The sequence below is a fragment of the Ornithorhynchus anatinus genome, chromosome 5, assembly GCF_004115215.2.
Source record: "Ornithorhynchus anatinus isolate Pmale09 chromosome 5, mOrnAna1.pri.v4, whole genome shotgun sequence".
NCBI lineage: Eukaryota > Metazoa > Chordata > Mammalia > Monotremata > Ornithorhynchidae > Ornithorhynchus > Ornithorhynchus anatinus.
In genome coordinates, this window is record NC_041732.1 from 80,942,318 (window position 1) to 80,966,105 (window position 23,788).

Below are 23,788 nucleotides of genomic sequence, written 5' to 3' on the forward strand. Positions count from 1 at the left end.
ATTGATATACTGATATTGATATTGATTGAACTGATATTGAGTAGCGAACACCAAATTAAGCGCTTGTGAGAATACAACAGAAATACAAGACACCGTCCACGAGGAGCTTACCCAGTGGAGGAAGCAGACAGGAAAAACTCTGTACAATGGTGGAACCAATAGGAGCAGAGTGAAACACTGGAAAATCATGTGAGGCACAATTGAATATTTTAGATTTGCAAGTGCCGAGCACAGTGTAAATACAGGAGAGATGGGAGAGGCTGTTGGTGCCATATAAATCGACCAGTGGTATTTATTGAGCGCCCCAAGTGGGACCATATTATCTTGTCTCTACCCCAGCACTTAGTACAGTGCTTGGCATGTAATAAGTGCTTAACAAATACCCCATTATTATTAATAATAATAGCTTAGAAGAGAAGAGAGTGGACCTTTCATTCATTCAATAGTATTTATTGAGCGCTTACTATGTGCAGAGCACTGTACTAAGCGCTTGGAATGAACAAGTCGGCAACAGATAGAGACAGTCCCTGCCATTTGACGGGCTTACAGTCTAATCGGGACTCTAAGGACCTCTCTCAAGCCCTTAGTATGGTACTCTGCACAAAGTAAGTGCTCAGTAGCTCATTAAATACTACTGACAGATTGCATTTTTGGTTTGCCAAAGCCCAATTTAATTCTTCTCTAGCCTCTGTAAACCTGCTCACTCTCTTTCAAACTCATCTCTCCCCTCCCAGCCATTGCACAAGCCTTTCTTCCTACTGGTAAGCCTATCTTCCTCCCTTCTTTACACCAACCCACAATCCTCCCCTCCATCAAAGCCCTACTAATTACAGTAGAGTTGCAGGCATGATCCCAGCCCTCAAGCTAACAGTCTAGCACAGGTAGACATGGAGAGAAGGGTGTGGGCAGTTGGAGGAGAAAAATGAGGCCTATGGTCAAGAATTAATAATAATAATAATCTTGGTATTTGTTAAGCACTTACTCTGTGCAGAGCACTGTTCTAAGAGCTGGGGGAGATACAGGGGAATCAGGTTGTCCCACGTGAGGCTCACAGTTAATCCCCATTTGACAGATGAGGTAACTGAGGCACAGAGAAGTTAAGTGACTTGCCCACAGTCACACAGCTGACAAGTGGTGGAGCCGGGATTCAAACTCATAGCCTCTGACTTCCAAGCCCGGGCTCTTTCCACTGAACCACGCTGCTTCCTGACGACTCCTTACTTGGCTTTTGACCAGCTGTCGTCTTCTCTTACTTCCCTGCTGTCTCCCCCTCCTTCACCCTCTGGCTCTCATCCTACTCCTCTCAGCTCACGGTTCTGTGATTTTTCAACCCATTGCCCTAGCTCCTCTCTCTCAAACCCACCAAACTTCCCCTCCCTCCCTCCCTGCCTCAAATCCTCAAAATCTCCCTTTCCTCCCGTCAGACCTACCTAATCTTTCCTTCCTCCCCTCCTCAAACCTACCAAACCATCCCTCCTTCCTCTCTCAAGCAGCATGGCCCTAAGCAGCATGGCCTTGTGCATAGAGCATGGGTCTGGGAGTCATAAGGTCATGGGTTCTAATCCTGGCTCTGCCACTTGTCTGCTGTGTGACCTTGGGCAAGTCACCTAACTTCGCTTTGCTTCAGTTCCCTCTTCTGTAAAATAGGGATTAAGACTGTGAACCCTATGTGGAACAGGGACTGTGTCCAACCCAGTTATCTTGTATTTACCCCAGCACTTAGAGAATTATCTGGCACATAGTCAGCGCCTAACAAACACCATAATAATTATTATTAAACCCACCAAACTTCCCCTTCCTCCCCATCTCCATCTTCCCCCCTTCAAACCCACAAAACTTTCCCTCCCCTCTCAAGCCCACCAACTCACAGCTTCTTCGCTGCCGCACCCCCCCCCCCACCCCATGCTATCAAACCTCCTCTCCTTCCCCTCTCAAACTCACTGAACTTCCCCTTCCTCCCCCTTCAGGGCCTCCAAACACCCCTCCCTCCCTCCTTCAAAGTCCTCTTAAAACCCCTACCCCTCCGGCAAGAAATATTCCATGACCATTGGCAAGCCTAAAGTACAGTGCTCTGCACACAGTAAGTGCTCAATAAATACCAGTTGATTGATTGATCGATCCCTGCCTTAGTGAATTTATTCTCGTCAGGAAGAAAGACACTTAAACTAGTGATAAGAAGAAGTAATATTGTATATAATGTGTGTACCTAAGTGCTAAGGAACTGCATGTGCAAAGTGTTTAGGTAGGGCAGAAAGACGGAAGTGGTAGTTGCTGGGAATAAGGGGGTGTGACTAGAAATTAATTGGGAAGGGCCTCCTGGCTGAATGACTGAAGAGAGGTGTAAATTCAGATGTTTGAAAACCGGGAGAGCAGTGTTGTGTCAATCAGTCAATTAACGGTATTTATTGAGCGCTTACTGTGTGCAGAGCATGCAGCCAACTTTGGGGGGGAGGCAGTTTTAGGCGGGAGGGTGGGAGCAAGAGGTTTGCAGGGGGAGAAAAGAGAGGAATAGTGATTAGGATAGCTGAAGAACGAAGATTGTGAGCTGGACTATAGTGGGAGAAAGAGTGGCTAAATTGGAGGGAGAGGGTTGATGGAGTGTTTTGAAGACAATGGTTAGTAGTTTCTGCTTTCTGCTTTTTGGGGAAATGGGCTATCATTGCAGGTTTTTGAGGAGTGGAGAGATGTGTGCGGAAGGATGCTCTGGGCAGCAGAGTGAAGTGTGGCCTGGAGGAGGCAGAGCCTGGAGGCGAGGAAGCCAGTGCAGAAGCCAAGCCAGGATGTGATTAGGAATCTAGATCTCGTGGTAGCTTCTTGTGTGTGGAGAGGAAGATTGGATCTTGGAAATGTAAAGAAAAACCTGACAGGATATTGGGCCAGATTGAATATGGAGGCTGAAAAGTGAGTGCAGGGATTCAATTCAGGTGAAGACGGGGAGTCAATAATTGGTGTTCATTGAGTACCTACTGTGAGCAGAACACTGTACTAAGTGCTCTGGGGAGAGTACAGTTCAACAGAGTTGGGGGACACAGTCCCTGCCCTCAAGAAGCTTACAATCTAGTGGGGGAGACAGACATTAAAATAACAGCTAGGGGAAACAACATAGTAAAAAGATAAGTGCATAAGTGCTGTGGAGTTGGGGGTGAGTATCAAAGGTCTTAGGGGTTATGGGAAGGAGACTAGAGTGGGGAAATAGGTTAGTTAGTGACAGCTTCTCTGGACCCTAGTTGATTGTACGTCGAGACCTTGTACTCTGAGAAAGAGTGGCCTAGTGGATAGAGCATGGGCCTGGTGGTCAGAAGGACCCGTGTTCTAATCCTGGCTCCCCCACATGTCTGTTGTCTGACCTTGGGTGAGGCACTTTACCTTTCTGTACCTCAGTTGCCTCATCTGTAAACTGGAGATTCAGACTGTTAGCCCCACGTGACTGTGTATAACCTGATTAGATTTCATCCACCTCAGCGCTCAGTACAATGTCTGGTACATAGCAAGCACTTAACAAATACCACACACCAAAAAATAAATAAAAAAACTTGTCTAGGAGTAGGTTCCCAAGTCTGTGGACTTTTCTGCTTCAGCTCCAAAGATCATCATAGAACGTTTACCCTCCAGTTATCAGGGGCCCAAATGCTGAGAGCCAAATGGCACAAGAAAGTATTCCTGATAGTCATATTTTTGCTCACCCCACCCATCTCCCCCCCACTTTTTTTTCATTATGACATTTGTTAAGTGCTTTCTATATGCCAGGCTCTGTGCTTAGCACTAGGGTAGATACAAACTAATCAGGTAGGATACAGTCCATTTCCCATATGGAGCTCATAGCCTGAAGCCCCATTTTACAAATGAGATAACTATGGCATAGAGAAGTTAAGTAACTTGGCCAAGGTTACATAGTAGACAAGTGATGGAGCAGGAATTAGAACCCAGGTCCTCCTGACTCCCAGGCCTGTGCTCTATCCACTAGGGAGAGCTGCTCCTCAAATTGCTTAGAACAGTGCTTGACACACAGTAAGCACTTAAATCAAAAACAAAACATTGTAGGGTGGGATGGGCCACCTCTGCCAGAAGGCTCAGTCTCTGACTCTCTCAACCCCGGGCTGGGGCCAGACAGTCCTGGGAGGCAAGTGCAGAGGAGCCAGGAAGACTGTGAGCCTGCTCCCACCAGGGCTTCCTAGCAGGCTTAGTGGATAGAGCATGGGCCTGGGAATCAGAAGGACGTGGGTTCTGATTTCAGCTCCACCACATGTCTGTTGTGTGACCTTGGGCAAATCACTTCACTTCTTTCTGCCCCAGTTACCTCATCTGTGAAATTGGGATTAAGGATGTAAACCCCATAGAGAGAGTTTAACAACTACCATAACCATCAGAGAGAGGGTGCCATGACCCTCCCAGGTGAGGAAGGGGAACCTGGCTGCCCTGGAGGGGCCATAGACCTAGCAGCTGTGTGTCAGGCCAGAAGGCTGGGAGACACAGGGACGGACAGACTACAGCCCTGCTTTCTGCCAATTTGTATGGAGGAAAAGGGAATTAGGCAGTGTGTCAAGGGCTTTATTCAGTGTCAGAATAAAGCAACATGGGAAGCAATGTGGCCTAGTGGAAAGAGCACTGGCCTGGGAGTCAGAGGACCTGGATTCTAATCCTGACTCTGCCGCTTTGTTAATGGCATTTGTTAAGTGTTTACTATATGTCACACACTGGGTTTGGTACAAGTTAATTAGGTCAGACGCAGTTCCTGTCCCACGTGGGGCTCACATCTGAGTGACTTGATTAAGGTCACCCAGCAGACTGGTGGTGAAGCTGGGATTAGAACGTGACTTGATCAAGGTCACACCGCAGACTGGTGGTGAAGCTGGTATTAGAACCCAGGTCCTCTGACTCCCAGACCCGAGCTCTTTCCACTAGGCCAATGTACTCTTGTAGGACATGTGACCTTGGGCACGTCACTTAACTTCTCTGTGCCTTAATTCCCTCATCTGTAAAATGGAGATTCAGTACATGTTCTTCTTTCGACTTACACTGTGAGCCCCACTGTGTCTGACCTGATGAATTTATGTCTACCCTAGTGCTTAGAGCAATGCTTGATACATCACATCGTCTAAATGAGATTTTTCCCCACAGAAAATTCAACCTAACTGTGGAGCTGAGAGGGGGTTGAATAGCAAGTGCTTAAAGGATACAGATCCAAGTTCATAGACAACGTGGAAGGAAGAGAGGGTAGGGAAAGTGAGGCCTCTTGGAGGAATTGTGACCTTAATAAGGCTCTGAAGGTGGGGAGAGTGGTAGTCTGTGTATGAGGAGGAGGGAGTTCCAGATCAGAGGGAGGATGTGGGAAAGGGGTCAGCAGTGAGATAGAAAAGAGTGGGGCACAGGGAGTGGGTTAGTGTTAGAGGAGTGGAGTGTGCAGGCTGAGCTGTAGTAGGAAATCAGAGCTGATTGAGTTCTGTGACCTTGGGCAAGGCATTTTACTTCTCTGTGCCTCAGTTACCTCATCTGTAAAATGGAGATTGAGACTGTGAGCCCCATGTGAGACAGGGACTGTGTCCAACCTGATAAGCCTGTATTCACCCCAGTGCTTAGAATAGTGTCTGGCACAAAGTAAGTGCTTAACAAATACCAGGATTATTATTATTATTATTATGTGCTTTAAACGCGATGGTAAGGAGTTTCTGTTTGATGTGGCAATAGATAAGTGATCACTGAAGGTTTGTGAGGGGTGGGGAGATATGAACTGAACATTTTTCAGAAAAATGATCGAGGCAGTTAAAACATGGACTGGAGTGGGAAGACACAGGGGACAGGGAGGTCATTGAGGAGACTGATGCAGTAATCGGTGGGATGGGGTAAGTGCATGCATCAGTGTGGTAGCAGTTTGGATGGAGAGGTAGAGTCAGATTCTAGAGATGATATGAAGGTAGAATTGTTGGGATTTGGTGACATACTGAATCTGCAGATTGGATGAAAAAAATAGTCAAGGATAATGCCAACATTACAGATTTGTGAGACAGGGAGAGTGTTCATTCATTCAGTGGTATTTATTGAGCACTTACTGTGTGCAGAGCACTGTACTAAGCACTTGGAATATACAATTCAGCAACAGATAGAGATAATCCCTGCCCAGCAATGGGCTCACAGTCTAAAAGAGGGAGACAGACAGCAATACAAAAGTAGTCATGCAGTGTTGTCCTCAGTGATGGGAACGGCAGCAGAAGGACCGGATTTTGATGGGAAGATGAGTTCTGTTTTGGACATGTTAAGTTTGATGTGTCGGCGTATACTTACTGTGCCCGGAGCACTGTACTAAGAAGTTGAGAGAGTACAATACAATATAGTTGGTAGAGACTAATGATAATTGTGGCATTTGTTAATCGCTTACTATGTGCCAAGTGCTGGCATAGATCCAAGGTAATCAGGTCCCACATGGGGCTCATCATCTGAGTAGATGGTAGGACAGGTATTGAATCCCCATTCAATGGAAACTGAGGCCCAGAGAAGTTAAGTGACTTTCCCCAGGTCACATAGCATGCAAGTGGCACAGTTGGGATTAGAATCCAGGTCATCTGTTTTCCAGGTTCATATTCATTCCACCAGGCCGTGCTCTTTCTCGTGAGGTGTACTGGAAAGATGTGGCATGACTGTGCTGATCCCCACCCACAAGGAGTTTACAGTACGGTGGGAGAAAGACAGTAAAATAAATTACAGTTAGGAGAAAAGGCATAATATAAGAATATGAACATAAAGTGTGGTAGGGCTGAGGGCGGGGTTGTATACCAAGTGATTAGAGGATCCAAATCCAAGTGCATAGGCGACACAGAAGGCATAGGGAATAGGGGAAATGAGGGCTTAGTCAGTGAAGCTCATTGTGTCTCTTATTGTTATATTAGACTCTCCCAAGCACTTAGTACAGTGCTGTGCACACAGTAAGCATTCAATAAATATGATTGAATGAATGAATGGAAGTCCTCAGGTTTGCTTTGAAGGTAGGGAGAGTGGAGGTCTGTTGGATATGAAGAGGAAGCGCATTCCAGGCTAGCGGGAGGTTGTGGGCAAGGAGTCAGTGGTGGGATAATTAATTTAATTAGAATTATGGTATTTTTTAAGCACTTATTGTGAGCCAAGCACTGTATTAAGATCTGGGGTAGATACAAGATAATCAGGTTGGACACAGTCCCTGTCCTGTATGGAAACTCTAAGTAGGCGGGAGTAGGATTTAATCTCCATTTTAGAGATGAGGAAACTGAGGCACAGAGAAGTTAAGTGGCAGAGCCAGGGTTGGATCCCAGGTCTTTTGCCTCTCAGGCCCAAGCTCTTTCCACTAGGCCACACTGCTTCTCATGTAGACAAGGAATAGATGAGAATGAGGTCCAGTGAGTAGGCAGTTGTTAGAGGAGCAAAGTGTTTAGGTTGGGTTCTAGTAGGAGATCAGGTCATGCTATCCTCTCCCCACCCCCCGCCTCTGAGCCCCCCCATCCCTCGCCTGGAATCCTCCCCCCTCCTCCTCACCCTCCCACACACTCCTTCACACCTCACCACCTCCATCTTCAAAGCCTTCCTAAAATCCCTCGTCCTCTGGGAGTCTTCCCCACTTAACCCTCCAAACCCCAAGAGGTATCAAATCAACAGCCACCTCTAAGACTTATGTATTTATTTATTTATACCCATCCTCATCACTTACACATGTAGTCAGAAGCACCTTGTGGACAGGGAACATGTCTACCAAGACTGTTATATTGTACTCTCCTGGGCACTTAGTACAGTGCTCTGCACATTGTAAGCACTCAGTAAATACAGTTGATTTATAGTGGTAGTAGAAGCAGCAGCAGCACTTATTGAGCTCAACAAATATGATTGAGTGCCCACTTGGTGCGGTACATTGTTCTAAACTCTTGTGAAGAACAGAATGATGTGAGACCTTCCCTGCCCACAAGGTGCTCACAATCTAACAAGAGAGGCAAACACAATAATATTTCATTCATTCTTTCATTCAATAGTATTTATTGAGCGCTTACTATGTGCAGAGCACTGTACTAAGCGCTTGGAATGAACAAGTCGGCAGCAGATAGAGACAGTCCCTGCCGTTGGACGGGCTTACGGTCTAATCGGGGGAGATGGACAGACAAGAACAATGGCAATAAATAGAGTCGAGGGGAAGAACATGTCGTAAAAACAATGGCAACTAAGAATCGAGGCGATGTACATTTCATTAACAAAATAAATAGGGTAATGGAAATATATACAGTGGAGCGGACGAGTACAGTGCTGAGGGGATGGGAAGGGAGAGGGGGAGGAGCAGAGGGAAAGGGGGAAAAGAGGGTTTAGCTGCGGAGAGGTGAAGGGGGGGTGGTAGAGGGAGTAGAGGGAGAAGAAGAGCTCAGTCTGGGAAGGCCTCTTGGAGGAGGTGAGTTTTAAGTAGGGTTTTGAAGAGGGTTTTGAAGTTGTATTTACAACTTGAGCAGTCACAATAATTAATTTCACATACACACATGAGTGCTGAGTAGGATATAAATAAATTCATAAGTGCTGAAGTTGATTGAAGGGATGATATGGCTCAGTGGGCCGTACATTAAATTATTCAGACTTATTCTGATATTCCATCCTGCCTTTTTTTTTTCATACTCCTGATCAGATGCTTGTCTTCCTGGGGCTCCCACTATGTGTAAACATTTGTATGCCTGCTCCCCCACTAAGTTTTTTTAATGGTATTTGTTAAGCGCTGGCTGGCTTTGGCCCAGTCACTTAACTTCTTTGTGCCTCAGTTTCCTCCTCTGCAAAATGGGGATTCAATACCTTTTCTCCCTCCTACTTAGACTATGAGCCCCATGTGGGTCAAGGACCATGTCCAACCCGGTTATCTTGTATCTATCCCAGTACTTAGTAGAGTGCCTTTCACAGAGAAAATACTTAATAAATACTGTAAATATTAGTAGTAGTGTCTGAATGCTTATTCTGTACTAAACATTTGGGAGAATACAGTAGAGTTAGTAGACACAATCTCTGCCCTCAAGGAGCTTCCAGTGTAACGGGGGAGTTAGACATTAAAATAAACTCCAGGTAGGGGAAAGCAAGAGAGTTTAAAGATCTGTACATGAGTGTTATTAGCGTCGGCTGGGTGGGAGGAGGTGGGGGAGAGGGTACCCAAGTGCTAAGATTCACCCTTTCCTCTCCATCCAAACTACTTCCACGCCGTTCCAAGCACTTGTCCTATCCCACCTTGACTACTGCATCTGCCTCCTCCCTTACCTCCCTGCCTCTTGTCTGTCCCCATTCCAGTCCATACTTCACTCTGCAACACGGATCATTTTTCTAAAAAAAGTTCAGGCCAAGAACCTCCAATTTGCTGCCCTTCCACTTCCACATCATACTGAAACTCCTTAGCATTGGCTATAAACTACTTGACCAATTTGCCTAATCCTAACTCACTTCACTGATCTCCTACTTCAGCTCAGCCCACACACTTCAGTTTTGTAGTGCCAGCTTACTCACAGTGCCCCGATTTCATCTCTGTGTCCCTATCTCATCTGTCCCACCACTAACCCTTTTCCCATGTCCTCCCTATGGCCTGGAGCTCCATACACACCAGATCACCACTCACCCTACCTTCAGAGCCTTATTAAGATCACACTTCCTTCAAGAGGCTATCCCCAATTAAGCCCTCTTTTCCCCAGCTCCCTCTCCCTTCTGCGTTGTCTATAATAATGATGGCATTTATTAAGTGCTTACTATGTGCCAAGCACTGTTGCACTTGGATCTGTGACCTTTGGGCTTTTGATATTCGCCCCTCCCTCAACTCCACAGCATTATGTACATATCTTTAAAGTATATATTATGAAATATAGTAATGTCAGTCTCCCCCTCTAGACTTTAAGCTCACTATGGGCAGGAAGTGTGTCTGCCAACTCTTTTGATTTGTACTTTCCCAAGTGCTTAGTACAGTGCTCTGCACATAGTAAGACCTCAGTAAATACCATTGATTGATTCATTCATATTAGTATTTGTCTTCAGTCATATTTATTGAGCACTTACTGTGTGCAGAGCACTGTACTAAGCGCTTGGAAAGTACAATTCGGCAACAGATACAGTTCCTACCCAGCAACGGGCTCACAGTCTAGAAGGGGGAGACAGACAGCAAAACAAAATGAAACAAGTAGACAGGCATCAGTAGCATCAAAATAGATAAATAGCTTCTCATGGGCATGTAACGTGTTTACCAACTCGTATGTATTGTACTCTCCCCAGTATTTAGTACAGTGCTTTGCATGCAATAAGCACTCAATAAACACAGTTGGTTGATAGTGGGGAAACATTAAAATCATTGACATCATCAGCTAGAATATTTGCTAAATTCTTGTATAATGTAAAGAATTGTATTAGGCCTTAAGGGAAAAGACCAAAGAATAATAAGACTTTGCTTCTGTTCTTAAGATGCGTAGTAATAATAATCTTAGTATTCGTTAAGCACTGACTGTGTGGCAGACACTGTGGTAGGTAAAAGATGATCAGATTGGACACAGTCCCTATTCCCCATGGGGCTCACTATCTAAGGAAAAGATGCATTGAATCCACGTTTGACAGATGAGGAAACAGAGACACAGAGAAGTTGAGTGACTTACCCAGGGTCATACAACAGGTGAGTGGCATAGCTGGGGTTAGAACCCACGTTCTCTTATTCCCAGGCCTGGACTCTTTCCACTAGGTGACGCTGCTTGGAAATTCAGTAGAGATTCAAGGAAACACACATACATGATCATACAAGTAGATAACAGTGCAGGAGTGTAAATAACTAAATCATGTCCATTGGTTTGCAGAGGTCTAGGTAATGCTGGGAGGTTTTGGAGCGGCACCAAGGGAGCATTCCTTTTTTTTTTTTTTTTGCAGCAGCTTTTATTAAGCTGTCAGTGAGTGCAGTGCACTCGATTAGGGGCTTGGCCATCTAGCGTAGATGTTAAAGACATGGTCCCTTGAGGCCTCTGCAATCTGATGAGAGCCTGGCGGGGACAGGCAGACAAAAATTGCTAGTACCCGATCGGTAAAAGAGAGCATGGGTGCACATGATAAAACTAAAAGCAAGCCATCAGAGAATTAAATAACAAATAAACCAACAAATATAGCACGAGTGCTCAGTTGGCTTATGGGCAACAAGGCCAGGCATGGTGGGGGATAAATTCGGAAGCCCAGAAGATGGTTTTAGTTGCACTTTGAAGGGGAGGAGAGATGGGTTTGAAGATGGAGGGAAGCTCCAGGTATCCACTCCTTCACTTTGTCCCAGATCTTCTGCCATCTTGTAAGCATGGCTGTGACACCTTAGAGAAGCAGTGTGGCCTAGTGAAAAGAGCGTGGGCCTGGGAGTAGGAGGACCTGTGTCTTAATCCTAGCTCCGCCACTTGTCTGCTGTGAGATCTTGGGCAAATCACTTCACTTCATGTCCTACCTGGGACTCACAGTCTTATCCCTATTTTGCAGATGAGATAACTGAGGTCAAGAGAAGTGCAGTGACTTACCCGAGGTCCCACACCAGACAAATGGCAGAGCTGGGATTAGAACCCAGGCTCTCTGTCTCCCAGGCCCGTGCTCTTTCCCTCACATTGATCACAATCCCCCTCTAGTCTGTAAGCTCCTTGAGGGCAGGGGTCATGCCTACCAACTCTATTATATAACTCTCTCCCAAGCACTTAGGACAGTGCTCTGCACTAAGGAAGCACTCAATAGATAATGTTGATTGATGGATGGATTCCTATGTTGGCTTATGTCTGCCTTTCTGAATCAGCACAGAGTTCCTGATTATGTGCCAAGCTCCCCACTGCCCTCTTCTTCCTGATCCATCTCCTCTTCTTCTGTTCCATCCCGGAAAACCACTTGATTGCCCCTTTCCTGCTGCGCCCGCCCACCCCCAGTCCCTCAGCCTTGGCTGAGTCATGGGGAAGCACCCTCCCATTTCTCATTGGACAAATCGCATTCCTCTCATCCTTTAAAACGACTCGGAATTCACTCGCTCTCCACAAGCTCTCTCTGATTAAGCAGAACGTGGTCTGGAAACACCATTAAACTCAACATGACCTACTAATGTGGATATAAATGTGAACACATGTTTATTTGTTTGAGTTTTATGGCTTTCCCTCCAAAGAATTCAAGATGCTATTCAGACAACTTTACACTCAGGCTAGCTTATCATAGTGAAGGCAGGACAGAGAACTGGGAAGGAAATATGGAGGTGTAGGAATGGGACAGGAAATAGCATGTTTGTGGCAAGATCAAACCCCAGGGCATAGAGATCCTTCATAGAGATCCTGCTTCCTGGGGGGCAGGTAGCAGGTGAGAGAGCTGAAGAGGAAGCAGTGGGGCCTAGTGGAAAGACCCATGGACTGAACGTCAGGAGTCCATCTTCTAATGCCAGCTCTGCCACTTTCTCGGGGTGTGACCTTGGACAAGCTACTTTACTTTTCTGGGCTTAAGTTTCCTCATCTGTAAAATGGGGATTAAATACTTGTTCTCCCTTCTCTTTAGACCATGAGTTCAATGGGAGACAGGAACTATGTTTGATCTGATTGCTCCAAGATGTAGCACAATCCTTGGTATGTAGTACGTGCTGAATAGATAACACCTTTATTACTACTAGTAATAACATTACTATTTATTAATAATAATAATGGTAGTATTTGTTAAGCACTTATTAAGTGCAAAGCACTGTTCTAAGCAGTGGGTGCTGTGGGGGGATACAAGGTGATCAAGTTGTCCCATGTGCAGCTCACAGTTTTAATTCTCATTTTACAGATGAGGTAACAGAGGCAGAGAAGTTAAGTGACTTGCCCAAAGTCACACAGCTGGCAAGCGGCGGATCCGGGATTAGAACCCATGACCTCTAACTCCCAAGCCCGAGCTATTTCCACTGGGCCACACTGCTTCAATTTATTATTACTACTACCTCTCCTACTAATAGTGTTTTGTTGGACGAGGCAGCTGGTGGATTTTTTGATGGTCTGGAGCTGCCTCTTCCTGTCCTTGTTGCTGTCATTTCCAGCCTCCCATTGAGGAAGGTGAAGCCATGAGAGAACTTCTGGTGGGGGCTCAGGGAGGCCTGTAAGCCTAGGGTTTCAGCAGCCCCTAAGGCTTAGTAGAGTGTGGCTTGTTCCCATAGTAATCCGGCTAAACTGTGGTGGAACTGCCCCACTGGATTTGAGTTCTACCAGAGGACTGAGACATCCTCCCCCACACACTCCCTCCAAGATACTGTCCCAGAACTACAGTTTGGCCCCTCAGCAGGCCTCTCCCCTGGGCCTCACTAGACATAAAGAGTCAGATGGAGGATCTTTCCAACCTCTGAAAGTGACAGCCAAGAAGAAGAATAATAACTGTGGTATTTCTTAAGCATTTACTTTGTGCCAGGCCCTCTACCACACTCTGGGGGGGAGTTCAATTGAATTGGTTTGGACACAGTTCCTGTCCCACATTGGACTCACAGTCTTAATCCCCAATTTACAGATGAGGTAACTGAGGCATGGAGAGGGGACATGACTTGTCCAAGGTTACACGGCTGACAGGAGGCAGACCAGGATTAGAACACATGACCTTCCGACTCCCAGACCTGTACTCTATCCACTAGGCCATGTTGCTTCTGATGGTTTGTCTGTTCTATCTAACATCTCCAACTTTTCCTCTAGTAAGCCATCATGACCGCTCATCACCAATTTTTCCAGTCTTCCTTGAACCTGTTCACATTTTCAGCCTGAAACACCTTCCTGTGATAACCAATTCCATATGCTTGCCACCCACTATGTGAAGGAGTGTTTCTTTTTGTTGGTCTTAAACAAGCCATTTTCCAGCTTGCCTCTCCTTGCAGGATTTGATAACCAACATTTCCAGCTTTGCCCTTTGGGTCCCTCGAATCACATCCCCTCCCGGGTTCCATCTTCCCAAATGGAAGAATTTTAGGCTTTTCAGTCTTTTGTCACGTGGGGCCTGTTCCTTTCCTGCCCGGCCATTTTTTTGCCTGTTAGGTCTCTGAGTGTCTTGCAGTTGTGCTGTGTATAGATGAGGTTATAGCAGGACTCCAAGGAAGCCATCCACTGAGAGCAGAAGTCGCCGAGCCCCTCTGAGCCGGAGCAGGTCGCCTCAGGCTCTCCTTGCCTGGACCCACCCTCCAGGGCTGGTCCAGAGCAGAACTGGCCCTGGGAGCAGTATGTGGGAACGAACAGCTGTTTGTTTGCATCCCCCAATTCCTGTTTCTGCCAGCCCTTTTGAAACACATGCCTTCTGCCCGGGGTTTGGGTTTGCGTGGGAATAGACCCCGATGTCCCAGGGAGAGGCTATGCCTGGGCTTTCACTAGCCATTCTCTTCTCTCCGGGTCAGTGCTCTCATTCTGCCTTCCCTAACTTCCCTGAGGATCCAGTGTCCCCCCCCGGCCAGACTTCCCACCCAGCTCTTGGGGCCTCCACAGCTGCTGCCAACCCCCCAAGCCATCCGAGCCTTCCGGACTCTGACTTCCAGCTCTTTGCCCTTGTTCCCTGCCCCGTGGCCTGCTGGGTAAAGTTGTCAGGTACTCCCCTTCCTCCAGTCTTTGAGGTAAAAGTAAAATTTGTCACCATTGATAAGCCGCTACTCACCGTCATGGTATTTGCCCTTTTCTGAGAGCAGGCTTCTGCCTGTTACAGGCTGACGAGATATATATTCATCGTTCATCTCTTGCCCCGCCTCCCCCTAAAGATGATAAATTCTTTAAGAGGAGGGGGAAGACGAATTCCTGAGGCACCTGGAACGATGGGCTTGGGATGCACTCAGACACTAGGCAAGCACCAATTGAAGATGAGATGCCCTGGACTGGGTAGAGGCTGAGGAAGTGGTCCCAAGAAGAGAAGGTGGACCTAGTCTGTGGTGCAAGCAGCAGCAGCAGAAGCCAGGTGCGGGCCTAATAGGGAACCTGGAACTGCCCCTAATAATAATAATAATGATTGTGCTATTTGTTAAGTGCTTACTATGTGGCCAGGCACTGTACTAAGCGCTGGGGTGGATAAAAGCAAATTGGTTGAACACAGAACCTGTCTCACATGAAGTTCACAGTTTCAGTCCCTATTTTACAGGTGAGGTAACTTAGACCCAGTAAAGTGACTTGCCCAAGGTCACACAGCAGACAAGAACTCATCACCTTCTGAGTCCCGGGCCCGGGCTCTATTCACTGTGTCATGCAGCTTCTCCTGAGAGTGGGCACTCAGGCTGAAAAAGAGACTTTTTTTTCCAGAAGATCTGTCTGTCCGTCCTCCCTGGTTTGCAGCACCTCACTGAACTTGGGTGGGGGAGTTCGGGCAAAGATGAAATGGCACACCGATGGCGGAGTGAGCAGGTTTAACCCTCCCAATCCAGCACTCCATCTACCCCTGTCAGAGGTGGCAATTTACCCACCCCTCTGGGCAGATGACTACTTAGAGAAGCAGTGTGGCTCAGTGGAAAGAGCACGGGCTTTGGAGTCAGAGGTCATGGGTTCGAATCCCGGCTCAGCCACTTATCAGCTGTGTGACTTTGGGCAAGTCACTTAACTTCTCGGTGCCTCGGTTACCTCATCTGTAAAATGGGGATGAAGACTGTGAGCCCCACATGGGACAACCTGATTCCCCTGTGTCTATCCCAGCGCTTAGAACAGTGCTCGGCACATAGTAAGCGCTTAACAAAAACCAGCATTATTATTATTATTATGACGGACAGGTTCCGTGTGCCTGGAGCCCCAAAGAAATCCAATCCCACGAACTTCCTTTTGGGTGACTTTTAGTTAGGCAATCCTAGAAATCATGAGGGAATTTGGATGGACAGCTCATGATTTCCAGGATTGTCCAACCCAAAGGCATGAGAAAGGAAGAGGCTGTGGCTGGAAGGGGAAGGAAGACATGGGTGAAGAAGGTGGGCAGGGCCGGTGCAAATTCGACAGGCTTCTGGAAAATTTTGAGCCAATCAGCAAAACCTTTTGCAGCACGTGGTGTCAAACAGAGGTACCGACCTGACCTGTTGGCTCACCCATTAGCGTGTAAGTTCCCCGAAGGCAGAAATTAAGAAGAGAAGTAATTTGCCTAATGGAAAGGGTAAGGGATTGAGAATCAGGAGACCTGGGTTTATTGCCTGCTGGGTGATGTTGGGCTAATTGCTTCAGTATTGTGGGCCTCAGTTTCCTTGTCTGTAAAATAAGGATTCAGTACTTATTCTCTCATCCATTTGGGGTAGGGGTTGTGTCCATTCTGATTGTACTGCTTTTACCCCAGCCCTTAATGCAATGTTTGATACACAGAAAGCACTTACCAAATCAGTCAGTGGTATTTATTGAGCACTAAGTGCTTGGGAGAGTATATTACAATAGAGTTGGTTATAGAGTGTTGGTTATATACAATAGAGTTGGTGATACTGAGACATTATCCCTTCCCATAAGGAGCATACATTCTATCAATCTATCAGTTAATCACTGGTATTTATTGAGTGCTTTCCATGTGCAGATCACTGTACTAAGCACTAAGGAGAGTTCAGTACAAAGTTCCCTGGCCAAAACAAGCTTACAGTCTAGAGGAGGAGACAGACGTTAAAATAAATTATTGGTAGGCAGAATGGCAAAATATAAGGATATGGGCATAAATGCAGCCTCCTCTCTGATCTCCCATCCTCCTGTCTCTCCCCACTTCAGTCTATACTTCTCTCCGCTGCCTGGATTATCTTTCTTCAGAAATGCTCTGGGCATGTCACTCTCCTCCTCAAAAACCACCAGTGGTTGATAGTTGACTATCAACCTTCGTATGAAGCAAACACTCCTCACTCTTGGCTTCAAAGGTCTCCTCATCTTGCCCCCACTACCTCACCTCCCTTCTCTCCTTCTACAGCTCACCCTGTACACTCCACTCCTCTGCCGCTAATCTCTTCACTGTACCTCATTCTCACCTGTCCTGCCATCGACCCCTGGCTTATGTCCTACCACTAACCTGGAATGCCCTCCCTCCTCACATCTACCAAACTAACTCTCTTCCCCTCTTCAAAGCCCTACTGAGAGCTTACCTCCTCCAGGAAGCCTCCCAGACTGAGCCCTCCCCTTCCCTCTGCCCCTCCTCCCCTCCCACTTGCCCCTACTCCCACCGTCTGCTCTACCCCCTTCCCCTCCGCACAGGACTTGTGTATATTTGTATATATTATTGTTCTATTTTATTAATGATGTGTATGTATCTGTGATTCTCTTTATCTGTTTTAATGGTATTGATGCCTGACTACTTGTTTTGTTTTGCTGTCTGTCTCCCCCTTTTAGACTGCGGGCCCATTGTTGGGCCCGTTGTTCTGTTGCCAAATTGTACATTCCAAGTGCTTAGTACAGTGCTCTGCACATAGTAAGCACTCAATAAATACGATTGAATGAATGAATGCTGTGAGGCTGAACTTGGGGTGAAAATCAAGTGCTTAGGGGGTACAGATCCAAATGCATAGCACAGAAGGGTGGGCCAGTATTAGGGCTAAATTAGGGAAGATGCTTTGGAAGAGATGTGATTTTAGTAGGGCTTTGAACGTGGAGAGCGGTGGTCTGTTAGGAAAAGGGAGGGAATTCCAGGCCAGAGGAAGGATGTGAACAAAGATTCCGCAGTGAGAGAGTTGAGTTTGAGACTGAAAACTCCTTTTGGGAAGAGAACATGTCCACCAAGTCTGTTATACTACACTTTCCCAAGCTCTTAATGTAGTGCTCTGCACACAGTAAGTGCTCAGTGAATACCTTTGATTGACTGAAGTATGACCTACAGTGAGTAGGTTGATGTTAGAGGAGCGAAGTGTGCAGGCTTGATTGTAGTAGAAGATCAGCAAGGTAAGGTAGAGCTGGGAAATATGTTTGAGTGCACTAAAGCAGATGGTAAGGAGTTTTTGTTTGAGCCAGAGGTGGATGGACAACCATTGGAGATTTCTGAGGAGTGAGGAGATATGGCCGTGTAGAAAAATGATCTGGGCAGCAGAATGAAGTGTGGACTGGAGTGGGTGGAGACAGGAGGTAGGGAGTGTCAGTGAGGAGCTTGACCAGTTTAGAACAGTGCTTGGCACATAGTAAACGCTTAACGAATGCCATCATTATTATTGATGCTGTAGCCAATGACAGAATTACTTGTATCTTTGTTATTGTTATTAGGTACCTAATTCAGGGTTCTGCTTGCAGTGAATGCTCAGTAAACACTTCATATTAGCACTGGCAGAGTGCTCTGCTCATAGGAAGTGCTCCATCAATCAATCAGTCATTTATTCATTCATTCATTCAATAATATTTATTGAGCGCTTACTATGTGCAGAGCACTATACTAAGCGCTTGGAATGTACAATTCAGCCACAGATAGAGACCATCCCTGCCCAATGACGGGCTCACATTCTAAACGGGGGAGACAGCAAAGCAAAACAGAACAAAACAAAAACAAGACGACATCATCAAGATAAATAGAATCAAGGAGGTGTACACCTCATTAACAAAATAAATAGGGTAATAATATATATAAATGAGCACAGTGCTGAGGGGAGGGGAAGGGGGAAGAGCAGAGGGTGGAGGGGAGGGGGAGCAGGGGGAAAAGGGGGCTCAGTCTGGAAGACCTCCTGGAGGAGGTGTGCTCTCAGTAGGGCTTTAAAGAGGGGAAGAGAGTTAGTTTGGCGGATGAGAGGAGGGAGGGCATTCCAGGACAACGGTAGGACATGGGCCAGGGGTCGATGGTGGGACAGGCATGAGCAGAGGACGGTGAGGAGTTGAGCAGCAGAGGAGCGGAGTGTATGGGGTGGGCAGTAGAAAGAGAGAAGGGAGGTGAGGTAGGAGGGGGCAGGGTGATGGAGAGCTTTGAAGCCAAGAGTGAGGAGTTTTTGTTTCGTGCGGAGGTTATTGAGTGCTTACTGTGTGTAGAGCACTGTACTAGGCACTTAGAGTACAGTATAACAGATTTGGTGGACACGTTCCCTGATTGATTGAATGGCCGAGACATGGAACTTTAGAAAGCTAGCCAGAGGGGACATTCCCCTCATTTATTGCTTGCTTTTAGACTGCAAAGCTCATTATGAGCAGGGAAAGTGTCTGCTAACTCTGTTGTACTCTCCCAAGTACTTAATACAGTGCTCTGCAGGTAGTAAGCGCTCAATAAATACCATTGAATGATTGCTTCTCCTGGACTGCAGTCTTGGGGTTCCAAGGATTTGTCTAAGACTAGCTGAGAGAAATGTGCCTCCTATCCCTGGCCATCTTGCCACTCTGGAGGTCGGGACTGGGTGCTGGGCTGATATTGCTGGAGCAGGCACAAATGAGAAAGGGTACGATGTAATTCAGCTCCGGGCCTGGAATGCCATCCAGCACTGAATTCCCTGTCCTTCTTCTCCCCCTGCCAAATCCCCCCCCACCTCCCGAGCCGGGTCCGGTGGCAGGTGGAGGGACTGACCCGCTGAGGGGAACTTGCACGACCCCAGGAAGCAGCTGCGGGCTCTTGGCCCAGCCACAGGCCCATGGGCAGGGCGTATGGCCTGGAAGGGAGTGGGGCTGGCACCTGCAGTTGGGTTTCATAAAAATAATAATATTAGTAATAATGTTGGTATTTGTTAAGCGCTTACTATGTGCAGAGCACTGTTCTAAGCGCTGGGGTAGATACAGGGTAATCAGGTTGTCCCACGTGAGGCTCACAGTCCCCATTTTACAGATGAGGTAACTGAGACCCAGAGAAGTTAAGTACTTGCCCACAGTCACACAGCTGACAAGTGGCAGAGGTGGGATTTGAACTCATGACCTCTGACTCCCAAGCCCGGGCTCTTTCCATTGAGTCACGCTGCTTCTCTGGTAGAATGGCTAGGGTAAACTGAGAGCTTTAAAGCCAGTGGTAAGGAATTTCTGTTTTATGTGGAGATGGATGGGCAGCCAATGGAGGTTCTTGAGGAATGGAGAGACGTGACCTGAATGTTTTTTGTTGATAAATGATCCACACTCACCACGCCCGCCCACCCGCCAGACTGTGAGCTCGTTGTGGGCAGGGATTGTCACCCTTTATTTCTGTATGGTACTTTCCCAAGCACTTATTACAGTGCTATGCATGCATTAAGTGCTCAATAAATACACTGAATGCATGAAAAAAGGGATGAAGCAGCCTCTAAAGGGATCCAAGGTCAAAACCAGTGTGTTTCTTCCTCTCCCTTCAGCTGTCCTTCTGGGCTGCAACCACTCTTTCCACCTCCAAATGCCCCTCTCCTGCCCTTGACCCAATAAAGGGCTCTTCTCTCCACTTCCTACCCTTTCACCATTCTACTCGGCTCAGTGGAAAGAGCACAGGCTTGGGAGTCGGAGGTCAGGGGTTCGAATCCCGGCTCCGCCACTTGTCAGCTGTGTGACTGTGGGCAAGTCACTTAACTTCTGTGTGCCTCAGTTACCTCATCTGTAAAGTGGGGATTAAAACTGTGAACCCCACGTGGGACAACCTGATCACCCTGTATCTACCCCAGCGCTTAGAACAGTGCTCTGCACATAGTAAGCGCTTAAATACCAACATTAATAATAATTATGGTAATAGTTAAGTGCTTACCCTGTGCAGGCACTGTACTAAGCATTGGGGTTGAAACAAGGTAGTCAGATTGGGCACAGTCTCTCTCCCACACAGGACTCACAGTCTTCATCTTCATTTTACAGATGAGGGAACTGAGCCACAGAGAAGTGAAGTAACTTGCCCAAGGTCACACAGCCCAGAAGCGGCGGAGCTGGGATTAGAACCCAAGGTCCTTCTGACTCCCTGGCCTGATCTTTATCCAGTAGAGACGTGGCTTTTCTATGTCAGTCAGTCATATTTATTGAATGCTTTGTGCTGAGCACTGTACTAAGCCCTTGGGAGAGTACAGTATCCCAATATAACCGACACATTCCCTGCCCACAGTGAGCTTACACTCTAGAGGGGGAAGCAGACATTAATATAAATAAATAAATTGCAGATATGTACATAAGTACTGTGGGGCTGGGAAGAGGGATGAATAAAGGGAACGAGTCAGGGCGATGCAGAAGGGAGTGAGAGAAGAGTTAAAGAGAGCTTAGTCAGGGAAGGCCTTATGGAGGAGCTGTGCCTTCAATAAGGCCCAATTCCTCCAAAAGGCCTTGAAGGTGGGGAAAGTAGTCATCTTCGGATAGGAAGAGGGAAGGCATTCCAGGCCAGAGGCAGGACGTGGGCGAGGTGAAGCAAGCGTCCAGCCAGGTCCTGGCTAAGCGAGAGGTGAAGAGGCCCCAGGCTTCCCACCACACTCTTTTTTTTTAATGGTACTTATTAAGTGCTTACTATGTGCCAGACCTCTTTGCTCCAGGCACCATATAGAGCCCTGAAATTGCCCTCTCCTGTGGAGGTAATCTCATAGAGCTGTTCCTTCTTTGACCAACACCCAAGCAGAGAAGGAAGGCCCTGGACACCGCAGGGCCAACTGGTTGCTCCTGCCTAGAGCCTCTGTTGGGTCATCAGCACTCCAAGGTCAGGGGTCATGGAGAGGTTGTTGAGGATATTTGAACACCCACCCAAGTCCCTTTGCTCATGATTCACAGGGTGTTTGGGCTTGCGGTTGCCTTGGCTATTAAGCTGTCTTAGGGTTGCCCTGCCCTTCTCCTTGGGGTGTGTTGGCAATCAGGAGCCATCTCCTAGGGGTCCTGGACTCCGGCCCTTGGCTAGGGTCCACGACTGGAATGCAGGTAAGGATGAGAAAGGCCATCTCATGTGATGTTTGATTCTCTCTCCCTGCAGGATGGCAGAACCACGCTTTAACAACCCCTACTTCTGGCCCCCTCCTCCCACCATGCCCAGCCAGGTAAGAGCTGCTTCCCTCCTTGCCTCTGCTCCGCCACAGATCCACTTGCCAGTGGCTAACCTCCCATGGCTCTGGCTGTACCCTGGGAGAAGGTTCATCTGGGCGGTACCCAGGATGTAGGATCCCCCCTCTGCCCTAGCCCTGGAGGGGAGAAGGGTGGGCAGGGGCACACAGGGCCATCCAGGGCCAAGGATCCTGTGCCCCTTCACCCAAAGAGGATGACCCCAGTGGGAATGGAGAAGCTAGGAACAATAGTAGTTTGGTCTCATGGTGAGGGGCTGTGCAGGATTTGAGCTGGAGCATGGGTCTTGGTGGGGGCAGGAGAGGGCATGGTGAATTTCTGGAGTCCTCAACTCTGCCCTCTCTCCAGCTGGACAACTTGGTTCTGATCAACAAGATCAAAGAGCAGCTGATGGCCGAGAAGATCCGTCCCCCGCACCTGCCTCCCACCTCAGTGTCCTCCCAGCAGCCCCTGCTTGTCCCGCCGTCGCCCGCCGAGAGCAGCCAGTCCATCATGTCCCTGCCTAAGCTGCAGCAAGTGCCCGGGTTGCACCCACAGGCCGTGCCTCAGCCCGACGTGGCCCTGCATGCTCGGCCTGCCACCAGCACCGTCACGGGTAACCCGGGGCCCAAGGGCAGGGAGGCAGAGGGTTGGGGGGGAGGAAGAAGAGGGAGTGGCGAGAGTTTTCCCCATTCATTATACTGGTCTTCCCTGGCCTGCAGGTCTCGGCCTGGCATCCCGGGCCCCAGCAGTGAGCACCTCGGAGTCGAGCACCGGCACTGGCACCGGCACCGGCACCGGCACCAGCACCCCCTCCACGCCCACCTCCACCAGCCAGAGCCGCCTCATCGCCTCTTCCCCCACCCTCATCTCAGGAATCACCAGCCCCCCGCTTCTGGACTCCATCAAGACAATCCAGGGTCACAGCCTGCTGGGTGCCCCCAAGACGGAACGGGGCCGCAAGAAGATAAAGGCGGAGAATCCATCGGGGCCCCCCGTACTGGTGGTGCCGTACCCCATCTTGGCCTCAGGCGAGACCGCCAAAGAGGGGAAAACCTACAGGTGGGAAAACAAGCAGTAGGGTTCCCTTTGGCAGTCCCCTCTTTATTTTTTTATTATTATTATTTTTATCATCATCATTATGGTATTTGCGAAGTGCTTACTCTCTGCGGAGCACTGTTTTATGTAGTGGGGTGGAGATACAAGATCATCAAGTTGGACACAGTCCCTGTCCTACATGGGGCCCATGGACTGAGTTGGAGGGGAAACAAGTATTTTTAATTCCCATTGTATGGTTGAGGAAACTGAAGCACAGAGAAGTTAAATGACTTTCCCATAGTCACCTGGCAGGCAACTGTCGTAGTTGGGATTAGAACCCAGGTCTTCTGACACTCAGATCCACACTGTTTCCATTAGCCCACACTGCTTCTTTGCCTCTGCTTCCTTTCCCCTGCCTGGGCAGCTCCTGATGCTTGTTCCTACAGCTTGGGCTCCTCGGCCCCTCTCTGCCTCCCACCTCCACTCCCGCAACCCCAAGCCCAGGCTGAGAGCAGAAGGAATTGCCTCTCCTGGCAGAGGACTCAGCAAGTTGGACTGGAGAATGGGGTCCGGGTCTTCTAAGACCCTGTCTGCTACTTCTCCTCTGTGGCCCTCCTACCTCACCTGCCTTCCTGCCTCCCTACCTAAGCACTCCTTTCTCTTCTCCCACTCCCTTCCATGTTGCCTTCACTTATTCCCTTTATTTATCCCCCCTCCCAGCCCCACAGCACTTATGTACATATCTATAATTTATTTATATTGTCTCTCTCCCCCGCTAGACTGTAAGCTCATTGTAGACAGGGAATGTGTCTGTTTAGTGTTATATTGTACTCTCTCAAATGCTTAATACAGTGCTCTGCACACCATATTGATTGACTGCCTCACCTCTATACCTGATTTGAAATCTACTACACTGCTCTCCCCATTGCCTTCGCCAGCTGTTGAACAAACCTCACGTCCCCTGGGAGCAC

At 47.9% G+C, this 23,788-nt stretch overlaps 1 protein-coding gene across 1 annotated transcript in view; it reads left to right on the forward strand.

The window, feature by feature from the left end:
- Window positions 1-23,788, forward strand: part of ZNF362 (zinc finger protein 362) — a 71,714-nt gene that overhangs the window by 30,355 nt on the left and 17,571 nt on the right. The window contains exons 2-4 of the mRNA XM_029066126.2: window positions 21,715-21,778; window positions 22,149-22,395; window positions 22,502-22,841. Of these exons, the coding sequence (XP_028921959.1) occupies window positions 21,716-21,778; window positions 22,149-22,395; window positions 22,502-22,841 (650 nt within the window). The 5' untranslated portion in view covers window position 21,715. The remainder of the gene's footprint in view (window positions 1-21,714; window positions 21,779-22,148; window positions 22,396-22,501; window positions 22,842-23,788) is intronic.